We start from the raw sequence: 18,230 nt of genomic DNA on the forward strand, positions 1-18,230 counted from the left end.
ATTTCTCTCAATTGAGTACAATTTACTAAACTGTCAAATATTATTCTCCTTTTTTATACTCCAAGTCAGGTGGGGTGCCTCCCTCAAGCCAGGTGGTAGGAGCGTCCGCTTCAAACCAGGTGGGGATGCCTCCTCCAAGCCAGGTGGTAGGAGCGTCCGCTTCAAACCAGGTGGGGGTGCCTTCTCCAAGCCTGGTGAGGATGTCTCCCTCAAACCAGGTGGTGAAGGCGTCCGCCTCAAGTCAGATGGTGTCCCCTCCAGAGATGGTACGTAATTATCCATTTGTTTCTTTTTTAATTACAATTACTTTATCTAGCACATTTATGATATGAACATCACTATATAGACTGTTGTTTTTTGTTTTGTTTTCTGATTACATTAAACATCACCTGCTTTGCAGCGAACAATCAACCTGGAGTCTGAGGAGATACAATTCGTGGCTGTAAGTGTCTTTAATAGATATATTTTTATTTTAATGTACAGCATGATATATTGTTAGTCTTTTTATAATTTTTATCTCACTTTACAACACCAATAAACAACCTCATTAATTTATTTTATTTATTATTATTATTTATTTTTTTTGGCAGGTTGAGGACATGTCTGACCATGGAAAATCTTCGGAAGCATCGGTCCGTAGAACTTGTTCATACAGAAAAACGACTACAGAAGGTGTCATCCAAACCCACTTATAAGATGCACCGGTTTTTTTCTGAAGACCTTGTTGGTGTTATATTAAGTCGCAAAAAAATAAATTAAATAAACCAATTTTTGTTGGAGTATCCTTAATTGATTTGTCAAAATATACCATGTACGATTTTTATTATAATCATTTGAAAAATGTGTATGGTAGCAACGTTGAGCTAGAATTAACGGACACAGATTCATTTTTAGTATCATGTACAACACCGGACATTTTCCAAGACATAATGGCCTATTCACATTTGTTTGACACATCAGATTTCCCTAAAGATCATTTTTCATATAGTGACTTCAACAAAAAAGTAATGGGAAAAATGAAAAGTGAAACAAATGAGAAATGTATTAGTGAATATTGCGGTTTGCGATCGAAAATGTATGCATTTAAGTGTGATGATATAGACGAGAAAAGAGCAAAAGGATTATCAAAAGCGGTTGTTAAAAAATCATTGACTCTTAATGATTATAAACATGTATTATTTAATAATTCTCAAATGCACTCAACAATGCATTCATTAAGAAGTCATAGTTCCATAAAATTTATCTGGAAACAATCAGCAAAGTACGATTATCCAGTTTTGATGACAAGAGATTTTTATTAGAAGATGGAATTAAATCATATGCTTATGGACATTATAAGATACAAGACATATAATTTCTATGTTTTATACCAAATTACATCTAATTTCATGTAATTTCGTGTGATGTTATCTACTGCTCTACTGTTGAAATGTAACCTAAAATAAATAAAAAAATAAAAATAAAAATGTAAGATCTACCGGGTATGTTAAACAAATTGTTTGAATTCAATTATAATCAACTTTATTTGCATTTGCGTTGTATTGTACTTATAAGAAAATAAATATTGAAATCTTGTCTGATATTTTAGTTATTGATACAACATACCGGAATGGTATAAAATAGCTCGTCAGACATGTCCTCAACCTGCCAAAAAAAAATTAATAATAATAATAAATAAAATAAATTAATGAGGTTGTTTATTGGTGTTGTAAAGTGAGATAAAAATTTATAAAAAGACTAACAATATATCATGCTGTACATTAAAATAAAAAAATATATCTATTAAAGACACTTACAGCCACGAATTGTATCTCCTCAGACTCCAGGTTGATTGTTCGCTGCAAAGCAGGTGATGTTTAATGTAATCAGAAAACAAAACAAAAAAACAACAGTCTATATAGTGATGTTCATATCATAAATGTGCTAGATAAAGTAATTGTAAACTTCAATTAAAAAAGGAACAAATGGATAATTACGTACCATCTCTGGAGGGGACACCATCTGACTTGAGGCGGACGCCTTCACCACCTGGTTTGAGGGAGACATCCCCACCAGGCTTGGAGGAGGCACCCCCACCTGGTTTGAAGCGGACGCTCCTACCACCTGGCTTGGAGGAGGCATCCCCACCTGGTTTGAAGCGGACGCTCCTACCACCTGGCTTGAGGGAGGCACCCCCACCTGACTTGGAGTATAAAAAAAGGAGAATAATATTTGACAGTTTAGTAAATTGTACTCAATTGCGAGAAATCGTTTATCCTTCAAACATCAATTAAATTGATGATATGCCAATACATTCGATACAGTAACCTATTAAACAGACTCATGATCATTTACAGTAGGGGTTGCCACAAAAAACAACAACAACATGGTTATGATAAGAAATCTTACCCCCTTTGCCGGGGAAATATCCTCATACGTGGGAGCAGGTGACTGCAATATATACATATATGTTCTTAGTGTGATGGTGTGATGGTGTGTGTGGTAATATACAGAAATAAAATAAATGAATAATTGCAGAAAAGATACCAAGTAAAATATTTCTGATAAACAAGCATCATAAGTGAGCTCTAAGTTCATCTCTTTCAAGTAGACATTAGGTTGTTCAATAGAATACCTTAAATAATTAAAGTATATGAAAAGAAATGTAATAAAAACTTACCGGATGCATCTCCTTGTCAAATTCCTCTACGGATGCAAAAGCATCCACCATTTTCCTTAGCTCATGAAGAGCTAAGGACACAGATTTATTTTTACGAGTATCACTAATATGAACATAGGTTACCCCCCTAAAGGAGGTAGCCGCCATTTTCTTCCCCTGTCCCACATTCATCATAAATTTGTTTTCTTGACGAACTGGTGCCATTTTGACAAAAATGAATGATGATGTGAAGAGATGAGGGAATTTATAGGATTGTTGAAAAGCATCAGCAAGGGGGCGATCATTTTGACCTATGGACTGTGTAGGGTGGGATGATGGCTGGAGCTGTCATCACGATGCTTTGTTCTTAATACCTTATTAGCCAATAATAACGCTATGAGAGAATTTTGGGTACAGTTTACCTCCGCTCTATTGATATTTCTCTTTACATTACGCTACTCAAAAGAAACAAAGAACACTTTGTGTTCTCTAGCATAGATCTAACTATTGAGGACTTTGACCCAAACTGACACCTCATACGTATCCAAATAATTGTATACGGGTGACTTTTATTATAGATGCAAGTGTGTTGTTATCAATATGATAACGTTTTCTGTACCTGCACAACCACTACCGTCACCACCTTCTCCATCACCTCCCTCAGCTACTCCACCACCGCCTCCACCACCTCCCTCAGCCCAAGCTTTGAGAAGATCGGGAAGACGAGGGAAACCTCCACAGAGATATTCCCCATATACTTTTTATTTTTTGTTGTTTACTTCATATCAGGGAGATAAAGCCTAATGCTATTGTACATTGTGATTTATACTTTACTTATTTTCATGTTGATTTTTTTTAACTTCATATCAGGGAGATAAAGCCTAATGCTATTGTACACTGTGATTTATATTTTTCTTATTTTCATGTTATGTATATACTTTTGATTTTTTTTAACTTCATATCAGAGATATAAAGCCTTATGCTATCGTACACTGTGATTTATATTTTACTTATTTTTGTGTAACCTTAGTCAATGTATAGCTACTTCATTCCATTAATACAATATTTTAAAATTTAACAAGACCAAATTGTGATTTATAATTTACTCATTTTCATACATATATGTTATTATCTTGTTTAAGCTTACATACTCAAAAACATTAAGGATATTCAAATGAGAATTGGTACAGATAACCATAATATAACCAGAAGTCAGGAGATATGCTTTTTGTTTTCAATCAAATAGCTGTGTTTTGATATACACCTGTTTTATATGTTTATACATTTTATGTTTTTACAATTCATAAATCAGGTCGTTTGTGCCAAATGCGTTGTATATATTGTGATTTATTTGTTAATTCTTTCAAAAATAAATAATAAAAAACATTCACGTTTTCATTACAATAAGATCGAACACATCTTAACATTTCTGTAGGGTTGATTTAATGAAATGTAAACGATACATCATCACCTTAAAAGTATGAGGTTATTTGATAAAGAAATTGTGTGAATCCTTTACCGATTTCATAAAAATAGTGAAACTCAAAAGAAGCTAAGAGAGGACAAAACTGTTATATCTTCAAAACCTACTTGGGTGGTCAAAATAAAAGATTATTTAGTAAGTTGCTTGAAAAACCGCCAACCAATAGCCATTGGTCACCTGACTTTTACACCCGATTAAACCGCGCACTAATATTTGCACGCCAAAATGTTAAGACAAAAGTTCTGCGCTATACTACGTAACGCACAGAACTAGTAATTACACCGTCTGTATCTTCGCACAACGCGCGAACGCCGGCACTAGATGGGTACACAGCGGCATTATTGTATGACAAGATTAAAGGATATACTAAATAAGGATTAAGCCGAATATTGTACTAGCTGGTTCATAAAAGGGGGCTTCGGGCAGTATGTTTTATTTAAAATGGTGAAAAAAACGTGAATTTATCTTTGTTCAAAGTCTTTCCTCGAAGCATAATGTTGCCCTCCGAAGAAACATATATGACGCAATTTATTGCGTGGTATACACACTCTGGGTATTTAGTAATAATGAACGTACATGATAGCGAAATCATTGGTTCATAGTAGTGATGCAAACGGATGGCTGAATTGATAAACGAATATATGGTATCTTTTTACATTATTACAACAATAAGCTCTAGAGAGTTATGCAAGTACTAGACGATCAACATTTGAAGTTTGAACAAAATGTATACATATTTTCAATGACAAATCCTCGAGTTATCAAGAAATAGACATTCAATGACATTCTTAAGCGTATACAATGTCTTCTGTAGGAGTTTACGTTCGAATGGAGGGCGCCTTTGCACGTGCTACCCCTCCGGCCTAACATCCGATAAGAATACATATACTATAATAAGCTCTAATTAACCGTTGCATTGAAGGTTTATGGTGACTTTCTCCGAAGAAAATATTGGCTAATTTAGTCTTAAACAATGGTACATTCTGCTTTATTATATGCTAACAGTTCGCAACATAATAACATTTAATTTCTCTTGGACAATTTTGAGTTCGGTGCGAACCGTATGGAACCCGGCCTTCATGGATCCGCTAGCGGTAAGGATATAAAGACGTGAAAGCATGTCGTAATTGCAAAGTTTAGTTTTCTTTTAAACCTGGATGTTCCTACCTGTCTTATATTTGGCAAAGGCCAAATTGAGTGTCCTGGATTGAATACTGACTCGTACCTTTGTCGGTTAGTACAGATTATCACCAAGGAATGATAGATGGTTCTCAATCATTTGAACATAACATATTTGAAAAAAAAAATGTTTGTCGCCAAATAACACGGACTTATAAACCATAATAGGTCCCTGGTAATGATTTTGCCCCGGCTTAACACTTACTTTAACTTATTGAACGTTTGTTAGGTGAGTGTTCATAACTGTTGACCGCAACCTATCAAGCGGTTCGAACATTCAGACTTTTGTAAATACACATAAATTGATGACGTTCAGCGCATCTGTCAAAATCATTTGAGGAACAGTCATACTTTGTATATATTTATTTTCTATTTTCCCACTCAATTCACAAGAAATAAAGATGTTTTCCGGCGGAGGCAACATGGAAAGTATCCTTTCAATGTGTTACGCTTCCAAAAATGTTTTTTAATTCGTTAAAAAGGCTTGATCAATTTGATTTTAGAAGTGAAAGGAACTTGGCTAGAGGAACTCAGGAAGTAGTGTTGTGAAATGCTAGCCAATTATGGCTTGGTTGTATGCTTTTCTATGATCTCATTTTGACTATTATTTTGTTTCCAGTTCTAGAAATGAAAGTCAAGTTATTGGAGGTCAGTTTTAAAAAGTGTTTGGTTTATCACACCTTATATATTTACTGTACATTGACAATAAACTCCTCTTTTAAGATGACACAAATACCTTGGCAATCACGGATCTGCCTTTCCTAATCCCTTCTTTAAAGATGGTTGTACTTATTTCACGATTTGTTCTGGCAAAACTGTGGTTAAGTGTTAGAAAGTTGTAAGAGTGTAGGAAAGGTACGTATACTTCTTGACTCTACATTCAACAGCCTTTGGCATTGTAAAGATTGGAAAAAAAATTCAAAACTTTGCAAGTAAGATTTTCAGTGTATCTTTGTTGTATTTCTATTATCAGACAAAGTACGGTTGTTGACCTATTCCAGGAATATGCTAAGCCTTGCTAATAAACTAATAAATAACAAAATGTACAAGCCAAAGTAGATCTAGGTACATGTATACACACTCAATATACACATTTATTCAGATCTATGTTTGACCACTAACCAAACTCACAGGAGCCCAGGTCGGGAATCGAACCCAGGTCGCCTTGGTGAGAAGCGAGTGTGCTAGCCAGATAACCAGATAGGGTCAGGGTTAGTTAGTAGTCTTGGATTATTAGCTCTTTACTTATACTTTATCTAATATACAATAATTGTGAAGAAAGCTATATGAAATTATTCTGAGTCACACTTGTTGGCACGATGTTGAGTGTGAATGAGATTTCTGTGTTGCTGGGGGGGAGGGGGGAAGTTTGAGAAAAAACACTTGCAAAAACACTTGTTCAACTTGTTGACCACCAGCCACACTCACACTTGCCGAGGCCAGAAATCACACCCGGTTTGCCTTGGTGAAAAACGATAATGCTAACATCTATGCTAACCTGACACCTTTCAACTATTTCACATGCAACAATTAAAGGAACAATATGTTAATTGATTGAATCATTATGTAAATATTAAGACATACACAATAATTTATAAATGGTATTTGATTTAATTAATAAATGATATTTAATTATTCTGCAAAATGTACCTTAACATGTGATCAGAACATTTGTTCAACTTGAAATTTGCTGCGAAAGATTTGGAGCGCAATGCCAAGAAATCAGAAAAGTCAGAAAAAGAAGAAAAGGTCAAGTTAAAAAAGGTAAGGTAAATAGAATATGTATAAAAAAAAATTGTTTTTCAGTGAGATATTAATTTTATGGCATCTTGTGAACACCAAAATTGATATTTTCATGAGTGGTGCAGCCAAAAGATGAAACAAAATTGATTTCTCACTCGAAACAGAGCATTTCTATTCTATCAGTGGTCAAAATTAACACAAGCCTGCAAGCCCTGCACTTGTAAAATGTCTTCCGGGCTTGCTCAAATTCAAATTTTATATAGCAGGGCTTGTTAAAAAATTTGATGCCAAGCAAAAGTATAAGAATTTGGATTGTTCATCAAAAGTTTTAATTTCGATGACTTTTCTATGTTTTAACTCATTTGAAATGACATTTACTGTTTGTTATCTGAAAAGCATGCCAAATTTATTGGTGACATAATGTCATTTTGAAAGTGACATCGTCAATATTTTGCACATAGTAAGTCGGTACTTACATTTTGTTTGGATAGCAGAATGGGCCAAAATTTTAAACAGTGAATGTAATCCATATGTTATTTTATTGATTTGAAAATACATATATGCTTGATTTATTTGATCACCCTGGTGCACCCTGTTTTTTTTTGGTAACACCCTTCTGCTCTAATAGAGACCAGCATGGTCACTTTTCTGGTCATGGGTATAATAGCATTGGTAGTCTTCTGCCTTCAGATATTTAAATACAAAATACTGTCAAATATTGCTATTGTTTTGATTTAAACTTATCACAAGATAATTAATACATACACACATTTGCCAGTATAACATCAATGTAACACAGTCCCTAAGGTAGTTCTTCACTGTGTGACAAAATGTCCCCTTTTCATTCTTAGGATCCTCTCCCTCTTCTGCAGTACCCTGTCCTGTCTAAAACCTGGCCATAACCCTAACATGTGTTGTAAATATTTTCACTGTTTTGATTACTGTAATAATTGTATGGTAGTAAAAGATTGTGATATTTGATTGTAGTTATGATTAACCATTTTACAGGCTATTCAAAAAGGTAACCTGGAAGGTGCTAAGATTCATGCAGAGAACTCCATCCGACAGAAAAACCAGGCCCTGAACTATCGTCGCATGAGCGCAAGAATAGATGCAGTCAGTGCAAGAGTGCAATCAGCCCTCACCATGAAACAGGTACACAAATAATGTTTTATACACACATTAATGTATATACTAGCTCTCTGCATACTTTTTTGAAAATAGTTTTCACGTCTATTTACTTTAATTGAATCATGCAATCATTATGTCATGCAATTAAATTTTAAGTAACATGTTAATCTCTCTCAGGAAAGGAATTCATATATATCTATGACGCTTGTTTTCCAATCCCATGTTTTTTACATATATAACATGTATGTTGGGTTGTTTATAATGATGTGAGACTATTTCTCAATATCAAAATAAACTTAACCTTGTTGTCTTCTTTGTGTTTCAGGTGACAGGATCCATGGCAGGAGTTGTGAAATCTATGGAGTCTGCAATGAAATCCATGAATCTTGAAAAGGTATTCCTTTATGATAGTTAAATGCTAGCCAGTTTAATGCTAGCAAGTTTACAATTTAATGCTAGCCAGTTTAATGCTAGCCTAATAAGAGTTCCCTCCAGGACTGAAAAAGGGCATAGCATTTTTCCCCAATAGGGCACATAGAAGCTTGTCAATTTTTAAAATATACCTAAAACGGCTTATATGGCACCCTAGTTTAATTGCGATATTAGTTCTGTTACGTTTTTACTCTAAAGCAGATGCCTTGGGATTTTGGGACGTACGGTGTTTGAGATTTTTAAAAAAAACATAAGTTGAAATCAGAATTGTGGAGTTCACAATAAATACAATTTTTTATAGAAAATGATTTTCAATGTAAAAAATGCTAGCTTTAATTCTAGCCTTGATCTAAATAGCATTTAGTTCTACAAACAAAATTATTTACTCATATGAAATATTGCTCAAGAATTTCTTCAAAATTATAACATTTTACCTGTACAAAGCTGATTACTTCATTGTATATTTTGTCAGCCTCTAATCTGAAAAACTGCTAATTTTTGTCACAATTTTTCACCTGTATGAGGATGATTACTTCACAGTATATTTTTTCAGGTCTCTTAGTTGATAAATTGCTCAAAGTTTTTTCACAATAATAACATTAAAACTTTACATGTATATTTTTTCAGGTCTCTTAGTTGATAAATTGCTCAATTTTTTCACAATTATAACATTAAAACTTTACATGTATATTTTTTCAGGTCTCTTAGTTGATAAATTGCTCAATTTTTTCACAGTTATAACATTAAAACTTTACATGTATATTTTTTCAGGTCTCTTAGTTGATAAATTGTTCAATTTTTTCACAAGTATAACATTAAAACTTTACATGTATATTTTTTCAGGTCTCTTAGTTGATAAATTGTTCAATTTTTTCACAAGTATAACATTAAAACTTTACATGTATATTTTTTCAGGTCTCTTAGTTGATAAATTGCTCAATTTTTTCACAAGTATAACAGTAAAACTTTACATGTATATTTTTTCAGGTCTCTTAGTTGATAAATTGCTCAATTTTTTTCACAAGTATAACAGTAAAACTTTACATGTATATTTTTTCAGGTCTCTTAGTTGATAAATTGCTCAATTTTTTCACAATTATAACATTAAAACTTTACATGTATATTTTTTCAGGTCTCTTAGTTGATAAATTGCTCAATTTTTTCACAATTATAACATTAAAACTTTACATGTATATTTTTTCAGGTCTCTTAGTTGATAAATTGTTCAATTTTTTCACAATTATAACATTAAAACTTTACATGTATATTTTTTCAGGTCTCTTAGTTGATAAATTGTTCAATTTTTTCACAAGTATAACATTAAAACTTTACATGTATATTTTTTCAGGTCTCTTAGTTGATAAATTGCTCAATTTTTTCACAATTATAACATTAAAAATTTACATGTATATTTTTTCAGGTCTCTTAGTTGATAAATTGCTCAATTTTTTCACAATTATAACATTAAAACTTTACATGTATATTTTTTCAGGTCTCTTAGTTGATAAATTACTCATTTTTTTCACAATTATAACATTAAAACTTTACATGTATATTTTTTCAGGTCTCTTAGTTGATAAATTGCTCAATTTTTTTCACAAGTATAACAGTAAAACTTTACATGTATATTTTTCAGGTCTCTTAGTTGATAAATTGCTCAATTTTTTTCACAAGTATAACAGTAAAACTTTACATGTATATTTTTTCAGGTCTCTTAGTTGATAAATTGCTCAATTTTTTCACAATTATAACATTAAAACTTTACATGTATATTTTTTCAGGTCTCTTAGTTGATAAATTGCTCAATTTTTTTCACAAGTATAACAGTAAAACTTTACATGTATATTTTTTCAGGTCTCTTAGTTGATAAATTGCTCAATTTTTTTCACAAGTATAACAGTAAAACTTTACATGTATATTTTTTCAGGTCTCTTAGTTGATAAATTGCTCATTTTTTTTCACAATTATAACATTAAAACTTTACATGTATATTTTTCAGGTCTCTTAGTTGATAAATTGCTCAATTTTTTTCACAATTATAACATTAAAACTTTACATGTATATTTTTTCAGGTCTCTTAGTTGATAAATTGCTCAATTTTTTTCACAATTATAACATTAAAACTTTACATGTATATTTTTTCAGGTCTCTTAGTTGATAAATTGCTCAATTTTTTTCACAATTATAACATTAAAACTTTACATGTATATTTTTTCAGGTCTCTTAGTTGATAAATTGCTCAATTTTTTCACAAGTATAACAGTAAAACTTTACATGTATATTTTTTCAGGTCTCTTAGTTGATAAATTGCTCAATTTTTTTCACAATTAAAACATTAAAACTTTACATGTATATTTTTTTCAGGTCTCTCAACTTATGGACCGGTTTGAGACACAATTTGAGAACCTTGATGTTCAGTCACAAGTCATGGAGAACACAATGTGTAACTCATCCACGCTGTCCACACCACAAGGTCAAGTCGACAGCCTCATGCAGGAAGTTGCAGATGAGGCTGGGTAAGTAAATTAAATACATTGCCGAATTTCTTGATGGTTATCTTATTTCGTATTAACTTAAGGCGTCACAAAAAATGTTTGTGTCAGGTCTCTGTCCTTTAGTAGATTTTTGCACCTTACCCCCCATTAATATTGCCAGCAGACAGATATTTTCGAGTATTAATATTTTCTCCTTTTGGGATAAATTTTCAATGTCCTGTTAGAAAAGTCTTATAAATGTACCTAGAGAAATAAAAAACACGACATGTACATCTGTATCTACCTTATTTTTATTTTGCAGTGAAACTTGTATAGACATATTTATTTTTAAAAAGACTTGTGTGTATTTCTCATGAGTATATAAAATACAAAATACAGCTGACTGTACGTGAACAAAAATGGTATTAACCATTTATTTTGTGTTAAATATTGTTGCAGAACATTTACTACTAAACACAAATATTCAAATAACTTGTTTTGCTATTCCAGTTTGGAGCTGAACATGGATCTGCCATCTGCCGAGCCATCTACTGTTGGCCAGTCCACAGCGGCTGCATCAGGGGAACAGGTAAATATATGATGGATTCAGTCGAGCCCTGTTGCCTCGATATCGCTTGGCTCGATTTCCTCATTGGCTCAAACTGAATGTAAAGGATCGAATTGTTTTACAGTTTTTTAATATTCCCACCTGGCTCGATATTCACGAGGATTGAAATTTTCTGGCCAGTGCCTGGGGTATTAAGCCAATGGGTTTCGACTGTATTTAGAATTTTGTAATTTTTTTTGCTTTTAGATCGATATTTACTTCACTAATTGATCAAAGAAAGCAATAACTTGTGGCACAGACGGGTGAAAAGTATCTTAATATCTTAAGACCACAAGTGTCAGAAATAAATTTTGATCCTATGCCGATTAAAGAAAAAGATCTTTTTTTTATTCTAAAATTTAAAAATATTTTTTTTGTATGTATTTAAAAAATGCATGAGAAATATATAACCTCATAAAGTCATTGTGATGATGTCATTTCCAAATTTTCAACCCTAAATCGTAAAGAACGCTTTTATTAAGCAACACAGGAACTGAAATTTCTAAAAGCAATGAAATTATAAGCAAGGATTACATGATATTTTTCCAATGAGCATAAAAGGAAATACATTTAATATGTGTTTTTCGGTAGTTTATACAGATTTATCAGTGAAATAAAATTGATATTTCACTGTTTCAAACATAAAAAAGTTAATTTGATATTTTTCACTGTTTTGAAATTTAAGCCTGCTCTCAGTTATAAATCAAACATCAGCATGAACAAGGCAAGGACACAATTTCAACAAATTTATTTCCGAAATGACGTTACGTGCACATATAGTGTGGCATGTTTTTCTAAATGAATTTTATTTCCAATTTTATGCTTATAATAAAAAGATAATTTTTCGTTTCAGTGTAAGATAGCAATATATTTCACCTCATGAACATCGAAAGTCAATTTTGGGGAAATACAAATTTTGGTGCTAACTCTGTGAAATATATTACGATCTTTAGAAACAAACAATTATCCTCTATATTAATTCATAACCACTGTATGATTTTCTTTTCTCAGGATGAGTTGTCACAGAGATTGGCCAAGCTTCGACAGATGTGATTCATGAACAAATGGGACAATCAGTGTCGAGATTTCAATATGTGCAAGAGCACTGTAGATCAGAAAAACAAAACAAATTGTGTCGCATCAAACTTACTCTTTAAACCTAGCATTTAAACCTACTACAGTCACCGAAATCGTCTTTTTGATGGACCATCCCAAAATCATACTTTACTTCTTGGCATAAAAAATGAAACTAACCGTGCTATGTAAAAATCAGGACTTGAACAAGCTCTGCCAAAATTTGCAGGACTTGTGCTAAGTTCGATCACAGTTTTTATCAGTGAATGATTTTTCTATACTCTTATAGAAGTGGAAATTTTCACTCTGGAATATATAGATATTGTACATACAATGCATTAACAATTTAGTTACTACTATTATGGTAAGAATACCATTAATAGTGTGGTATCAATTCTTCATATACTGTTAAGAGTCTAGTATATGTTTTTTAACAATATTTGAATTATATCATTGACTTTTTTATCTATCAAACTGTAATGCTATTCTAATACCAAAGCCGTTATACTGGTATAAATGAATGCAATATTGTTTCTAATATATTCATGTTATGAAAAATATGGTTTAAAGGCAGCCAAGCATATAAAAGTAAATTATACATTGCTCATCATTTGGATTTGATAACATTATCAGTGCTAAAGTTGCAAAATGACAACAAAAAGGAAACACCTCTTGTGAAAAGTCTAACTCTATATGCCCAGTTCTAATTTTAGAATGGAAATTCTACATAAACCGTAAAAAAATAGTACCAAATATATCTAAAAAAAAGATCATTTTGATTCTAGCCAGAAATTGACCCGCCATTTCTTTACTTATTATTTTGAGGGAATTATGCCAATATATGCTTTTTCTGTCATTATCTATTTGCTTTATTAAATTCTTTTATATCTTTATAAATGAGCTTGGCTGCCTTTAAATGCCATTAAAAAGTTAATTGACAATGTCATCATTTGATTTGGCTAAGGCCATATAGAATAGAATCATTGCCATTAAAGAAGTTGCAAAAATTACTAAAAATAATTGGTTAAGTTTAATTATATGTTCATGTTCATGCATCATTCAAACATGGCAACAACATGCAATACCAAGGGAAGCAACTACAGTGCGGATAGCGATACCAAGGGAAGCAAGTCAGTCGTGTGTTTCGGAAAATGCCGACCAGAGACTAGTTTGTAACAAGATTACCAGCATATGAAACTGATTTATTTTTAATAATATATTGTACAACACTTAAAAATTATTGATCTTTATTATCATTATGCAATAATTAGGTTTCAAATATGATTCAGTTCTATTTTAAAGGACCAGCCAATGCTTTTTGTATTTGAACAAAAATAAGATGATGACTTTGTGTACATGTTGACCTGTGCATTAATTGTGTGAATTTTTGTCAGATTTTAAGGTGGTCTTTTTGTACAAAATATACATGTTGGTCTTGGAATACCTAGGTACATAGTCAATATCAAAATGTTGATACAATTGTACAATAATTAGTAGTGATACTTATAAATGATATATGTGTACATTGTCCATAATTCTTGACTTCTCTTGAATAACTTTCAATATGTGATTGTTGATATATTGTTTTGTTGTAACTTGTGAATAGTGAAACTGGTTTATATGATTTTTTGTATCTGAAAGTAATGAATAAATGATGATATGTTGTAATTTTATATTTACTGAATTATTTCCAAATGAGCAAACCTCAGCTTTATAGATTAATTGTCATGAAAAATATATAATAGTACCCAAACATGTCAAGCCACATAAAGTTTCGCAATAATTTCAAAACTGTCAGTTACAGCATCATGAAAACATCGCATACTATTTTCAAAATGATGTTCTGACTTGACTTTCTATTTATGCATGTAAGCTTTCATTTAAATGTGAAACCCAAGTGCAGTGAGCTTAACTGTTGTCTCAATGGCGGTTCTGTGTATGTGCGTGCGTGTGTGCGTGCGTGCGTGCGTGCGTGAGTGAGTGCGTCCGTCCGGACTGAATTTGTCTGGGCTGTATCTTGACCATGCATTATTGGATTTTTCAAAAGAAAATGACATGAAAGTTCACCATGGGGATGCAGCGTGCCACGCACAAGACGCAGGTCTGTTCCACCCAGAAGTAATTATCGTCAAAATAAGTACTGTTGATAGGGCTGGTCTGGAACTGAGCCCTGTTCGGGCTGTATCTTTACCATGCATTATAGGTTGTTTTTTTAAAAACACACACTTTCCATGCAGGTTCAACATGCTGAGGCGTAGTTTCGCATATACACGTATTTTTTAACTCAATGTTATGCACCAGTCAATTGTAACCACGCCCCTCCCCCCGCCCCCAGGTCCGGGGGTATACCGTGGATAGCCGGGGAAATGGGCCGTGTTTTTACCTTCCAGGTGGCCCCGCAGTGCCGGTGACTGCGGTGGTTTTGTCTTCACGCCAAATATAGCGGGAAATTGACATTATCTAGGGTCCCTTGGGTACGGGGGCATATGGCGGGGGTTTTGCCAGCAGATCGTCCCCGCAGGGTGGAGATTTTGGCCGGGCTTGGTTGGACCGAAAGTCAAAGTCCCCGCAATTCCCCGGACCTGGGGGGGGGGGGCGTGGTTACAAATGACTGGTGCATTATTCTGTGTTAAAATTGCATGGTAGAGCATTCAGTATGTGTCAAAGACTCTTTGAACGGGCTCGACATGCCGCCATTTGGCGTCTAGTTCGAGATCGTGTGTACATGTATTGCTCTGAATTTGTTGTATTGAAAAATAACTAATTTGGCTACCCAATAGCTAGGGCCCATCGTTCAGAACTTAAAGGGACTATACGCCAGATTGGCAATAAAAAAATTCGGTAACGAATCTCAGGACAATTATTTAATAAAATGTTTTACTCTTTGATATCATAATTGTAAAAATATACCAAACTGTAAAAAAAATCGGGTCAGAACAAAAGCTTATCCTAAACGATTGGATTTAAGCTATTCACACTACTTGGTAATATCACATGATGACATCGACTAGCCAATCACGCATAAGGAATGAATTCTACTAGGTAGACATACCTAGTAATCTTTTTAAATGGAAAAAAAAAACACGAAAAAAATGCGAAAATAAATAAATTGTAAACTATGTGGTACTTCAGTTAGTAAGTTCAATGCATTGTACATATCGATACCAAGTTTATGTCAGTGTTCGATAATTTTCTTTCTTTTTCCCGCTATATTAGCATACGGAGTGCAGCCCTTAACAACGTTAAGTTAACAACGTTGTTTACGGAATCATTGGTGATGTTTAAAGGTGAAATATTTAATATATAATTGTTTTTCGTCCAGCGTTGTAAAAACTCATGAGCATGTCACCCTGATCTACGCCGCCCATGTGTGTATTGTAATACCGGACCACATCTGGCTTACCGTTGACCTCTCTGGCCGCACCGGCTTCCGTCTTCCGTGGTCTCGGAATGCGGCCACGAGTACAGGGCCCTGTCTGGCATATACTGTGGTCCCTGGGATCGGTGTTGCCTTTTTTTATGATTTTGGGCATTTGTCTATTGCTCTTTAGAGTTTCTGATATAAGAACATGTACATGCCATACACTTAGACAACCTGACTGATTTGTATAGTTTGAACGCACATTGGTCGAGTGATAGAGTAATAAATGACCGTTTGAGAAAAAGTCATGATCGAAGATAAACTTTGTGTACGTGTGTTTGAGCGTATACGTAGGTTCATGTGTGTGTGCGTGTGCGTTAGTTTAGTTTAGTTTATTCTGTTTATCCTCCAAAATGTGAGGAGAAGTAGAGCTTATGTAACTTATACTCATACACAAATATATACAATACAATACAAAATATAGACATATAAAATAACATCAATGCAAACAAAAACATTGTGCTGTGGTTACAATGGCATTTATTGTCAATTTATATTTCTTGCAAAATTTGACACAACAATAAAAGCACTGGAATCGACATTCGTCAGTGATGTCGAGATCGGTAAATCCTCTTAACATATCAACAAGTTGATGGTTCAGATTTAATAAAATCCAGCGTCTAAATTGTTCTTCAACTAAGAGGTTTATAAGTTTGGACCATAGCCGGCATCGTTCATTTCATTTCATTATGGACAAAAGAACACCTTATGCAGAACAAAATTTAATTTCATTAGTTGTTGCATCACAATGATAGCAACGAATTTGTTTGGAAACACGGAAGACTTAGAAAATTTTGTTAAGTATGAGGTAAGTTCGTATTTACCGACTAGAATACTAAAAAATATATATATCCGGGATTAATCCCTGAGCTTTTATAGTTTGTGATATAAACGATAAAAGTCTGTTGACAAAAACATTTTTAAATTTCATATTTGGATCAGCGTGACATAATTGACATAAGAATGCTGTTTTTTTCGAATCAATGATATTTTGAATTGGTTGGATTTCAAGACAACTGAGTACAAAGTGTGTGCTCTTAATGGATCCACTTAATGCATTGCCGGTGTATTCGTTCCAAGGGGAGCAACTGGTTCGAAGTGACACCGCTCCAGAGTTCGCTCCCGTATAGAGCGGCTGAGAGAACTTTCGTTTCGTAAATGCGTTTTCAGGTGATTGGGTTTCGTCCGTTTTTACCGATTCCGCAGTTTGTCACACTGAAAGAACGTTTGTCGAAGCTTATGGCAGCTTTCTGTAATGATTTCCTTGATATTTAATTGTTTATTACAAAGTATTCCAAGGTTCACTGGTGATATGAATCGGATTCCGGATAAAAAAATATATTAAAAAGTGAAGAAGTGAATCGCCAAGTTTCCATGTCCTAGCTAGGGCTCTTTTTATTTCCATTAAATACTAAAACTTTACATTTTGATGGATTATAATAATATCTTTCCTTTCCGGCATGGTGAAAACAGACATCTAAAAGTTCGTCGAGACCCCTTTATACATTAGAAATAATGACCATATCGTCAGCTGACGTAGGGCATGCGCACACCATGTTATGTATCTTAAAGCTGCTGTTGCAGGCGTCAATCTTATGTAGTAAATCATTAAAAACGAGGGTATAAAATTGCGGACTACAGCATTGGCCTTGGCGAGTGCCTTGTATGATCGGGAAAAATTCAGACGAAAATCCGTTGGTTTTGACACAACTGAAACTATTTTCAATATCGATTTTAATATTTTAAATAGAGAAATATCAACCCCGGTTCTGAACAACTTAAGAAGAAGCGAAGATAGCCAAGCCACCTTGGGAGGGGTTTAACTGTATAGAACCGTCTTTTACAAAAGGTTTAAAAAGTGTGAACTATAACAACCCTTGACATATTCATGAGATTATTGAAACGATTCAATGTTTTCATTTATAATTATAGTGCAACTCTTTTGTCAAAACGTCAATAGAAAGAGAGCTTCAAACACACTACACAATGCATCATATCTAAGTGTGTGTTTATGTTAACGCGTGTTCAACGTGTTGAAGGGTCAGTAT

The 18,230-nt window shown here is 33.4% G+C and overlaps 1 protein-coding gene across 1 annotated transcript; it reads left to right on the forward strand.

The window, feature by feature from the left end:
• Positions 1–5,571: 5,571 nt before the first annotated feature.
• LOC128239351 (charged multivesicular body protein 1b-like) lies at positions 5,572–14,429 on the forward strand. Its single transcript, XM_052955970.1, has 7 exons — positions 5,572–5,729; positions 6,967–7,064; positions 8,052–8,198; positions 8,500–8,568; positions 10,971–11,122; positions 11,591–11,669; positions 12,699–14,429. Exons 1-7 carry the CDS (start codon positions 5,702–5,704, stop codon positions 12,738–12,740), a joined length of 615 nt encoding a protein of 204 aa, XP_052811930.1. The 5' UTR covers positions 5,572–5,701; the 3' UTR covers positions 12,741–14,429.
• Positions 14,430–18,230: the final 3,801 nt, after the last annotated feature.

This window comes from Mya arenaria, chromosome 6 (assembly GCF_026914265.1).
Source record: "Mya arenaria isolate MELC-2E11 chromosome 6, ASM2691426v1".
Classification (NCBI taxonomy): Eukaryota; Metazoa; Mollusca; class Bivalvia; order Myida; family Myidae; genus Mya; species Mya arenaria.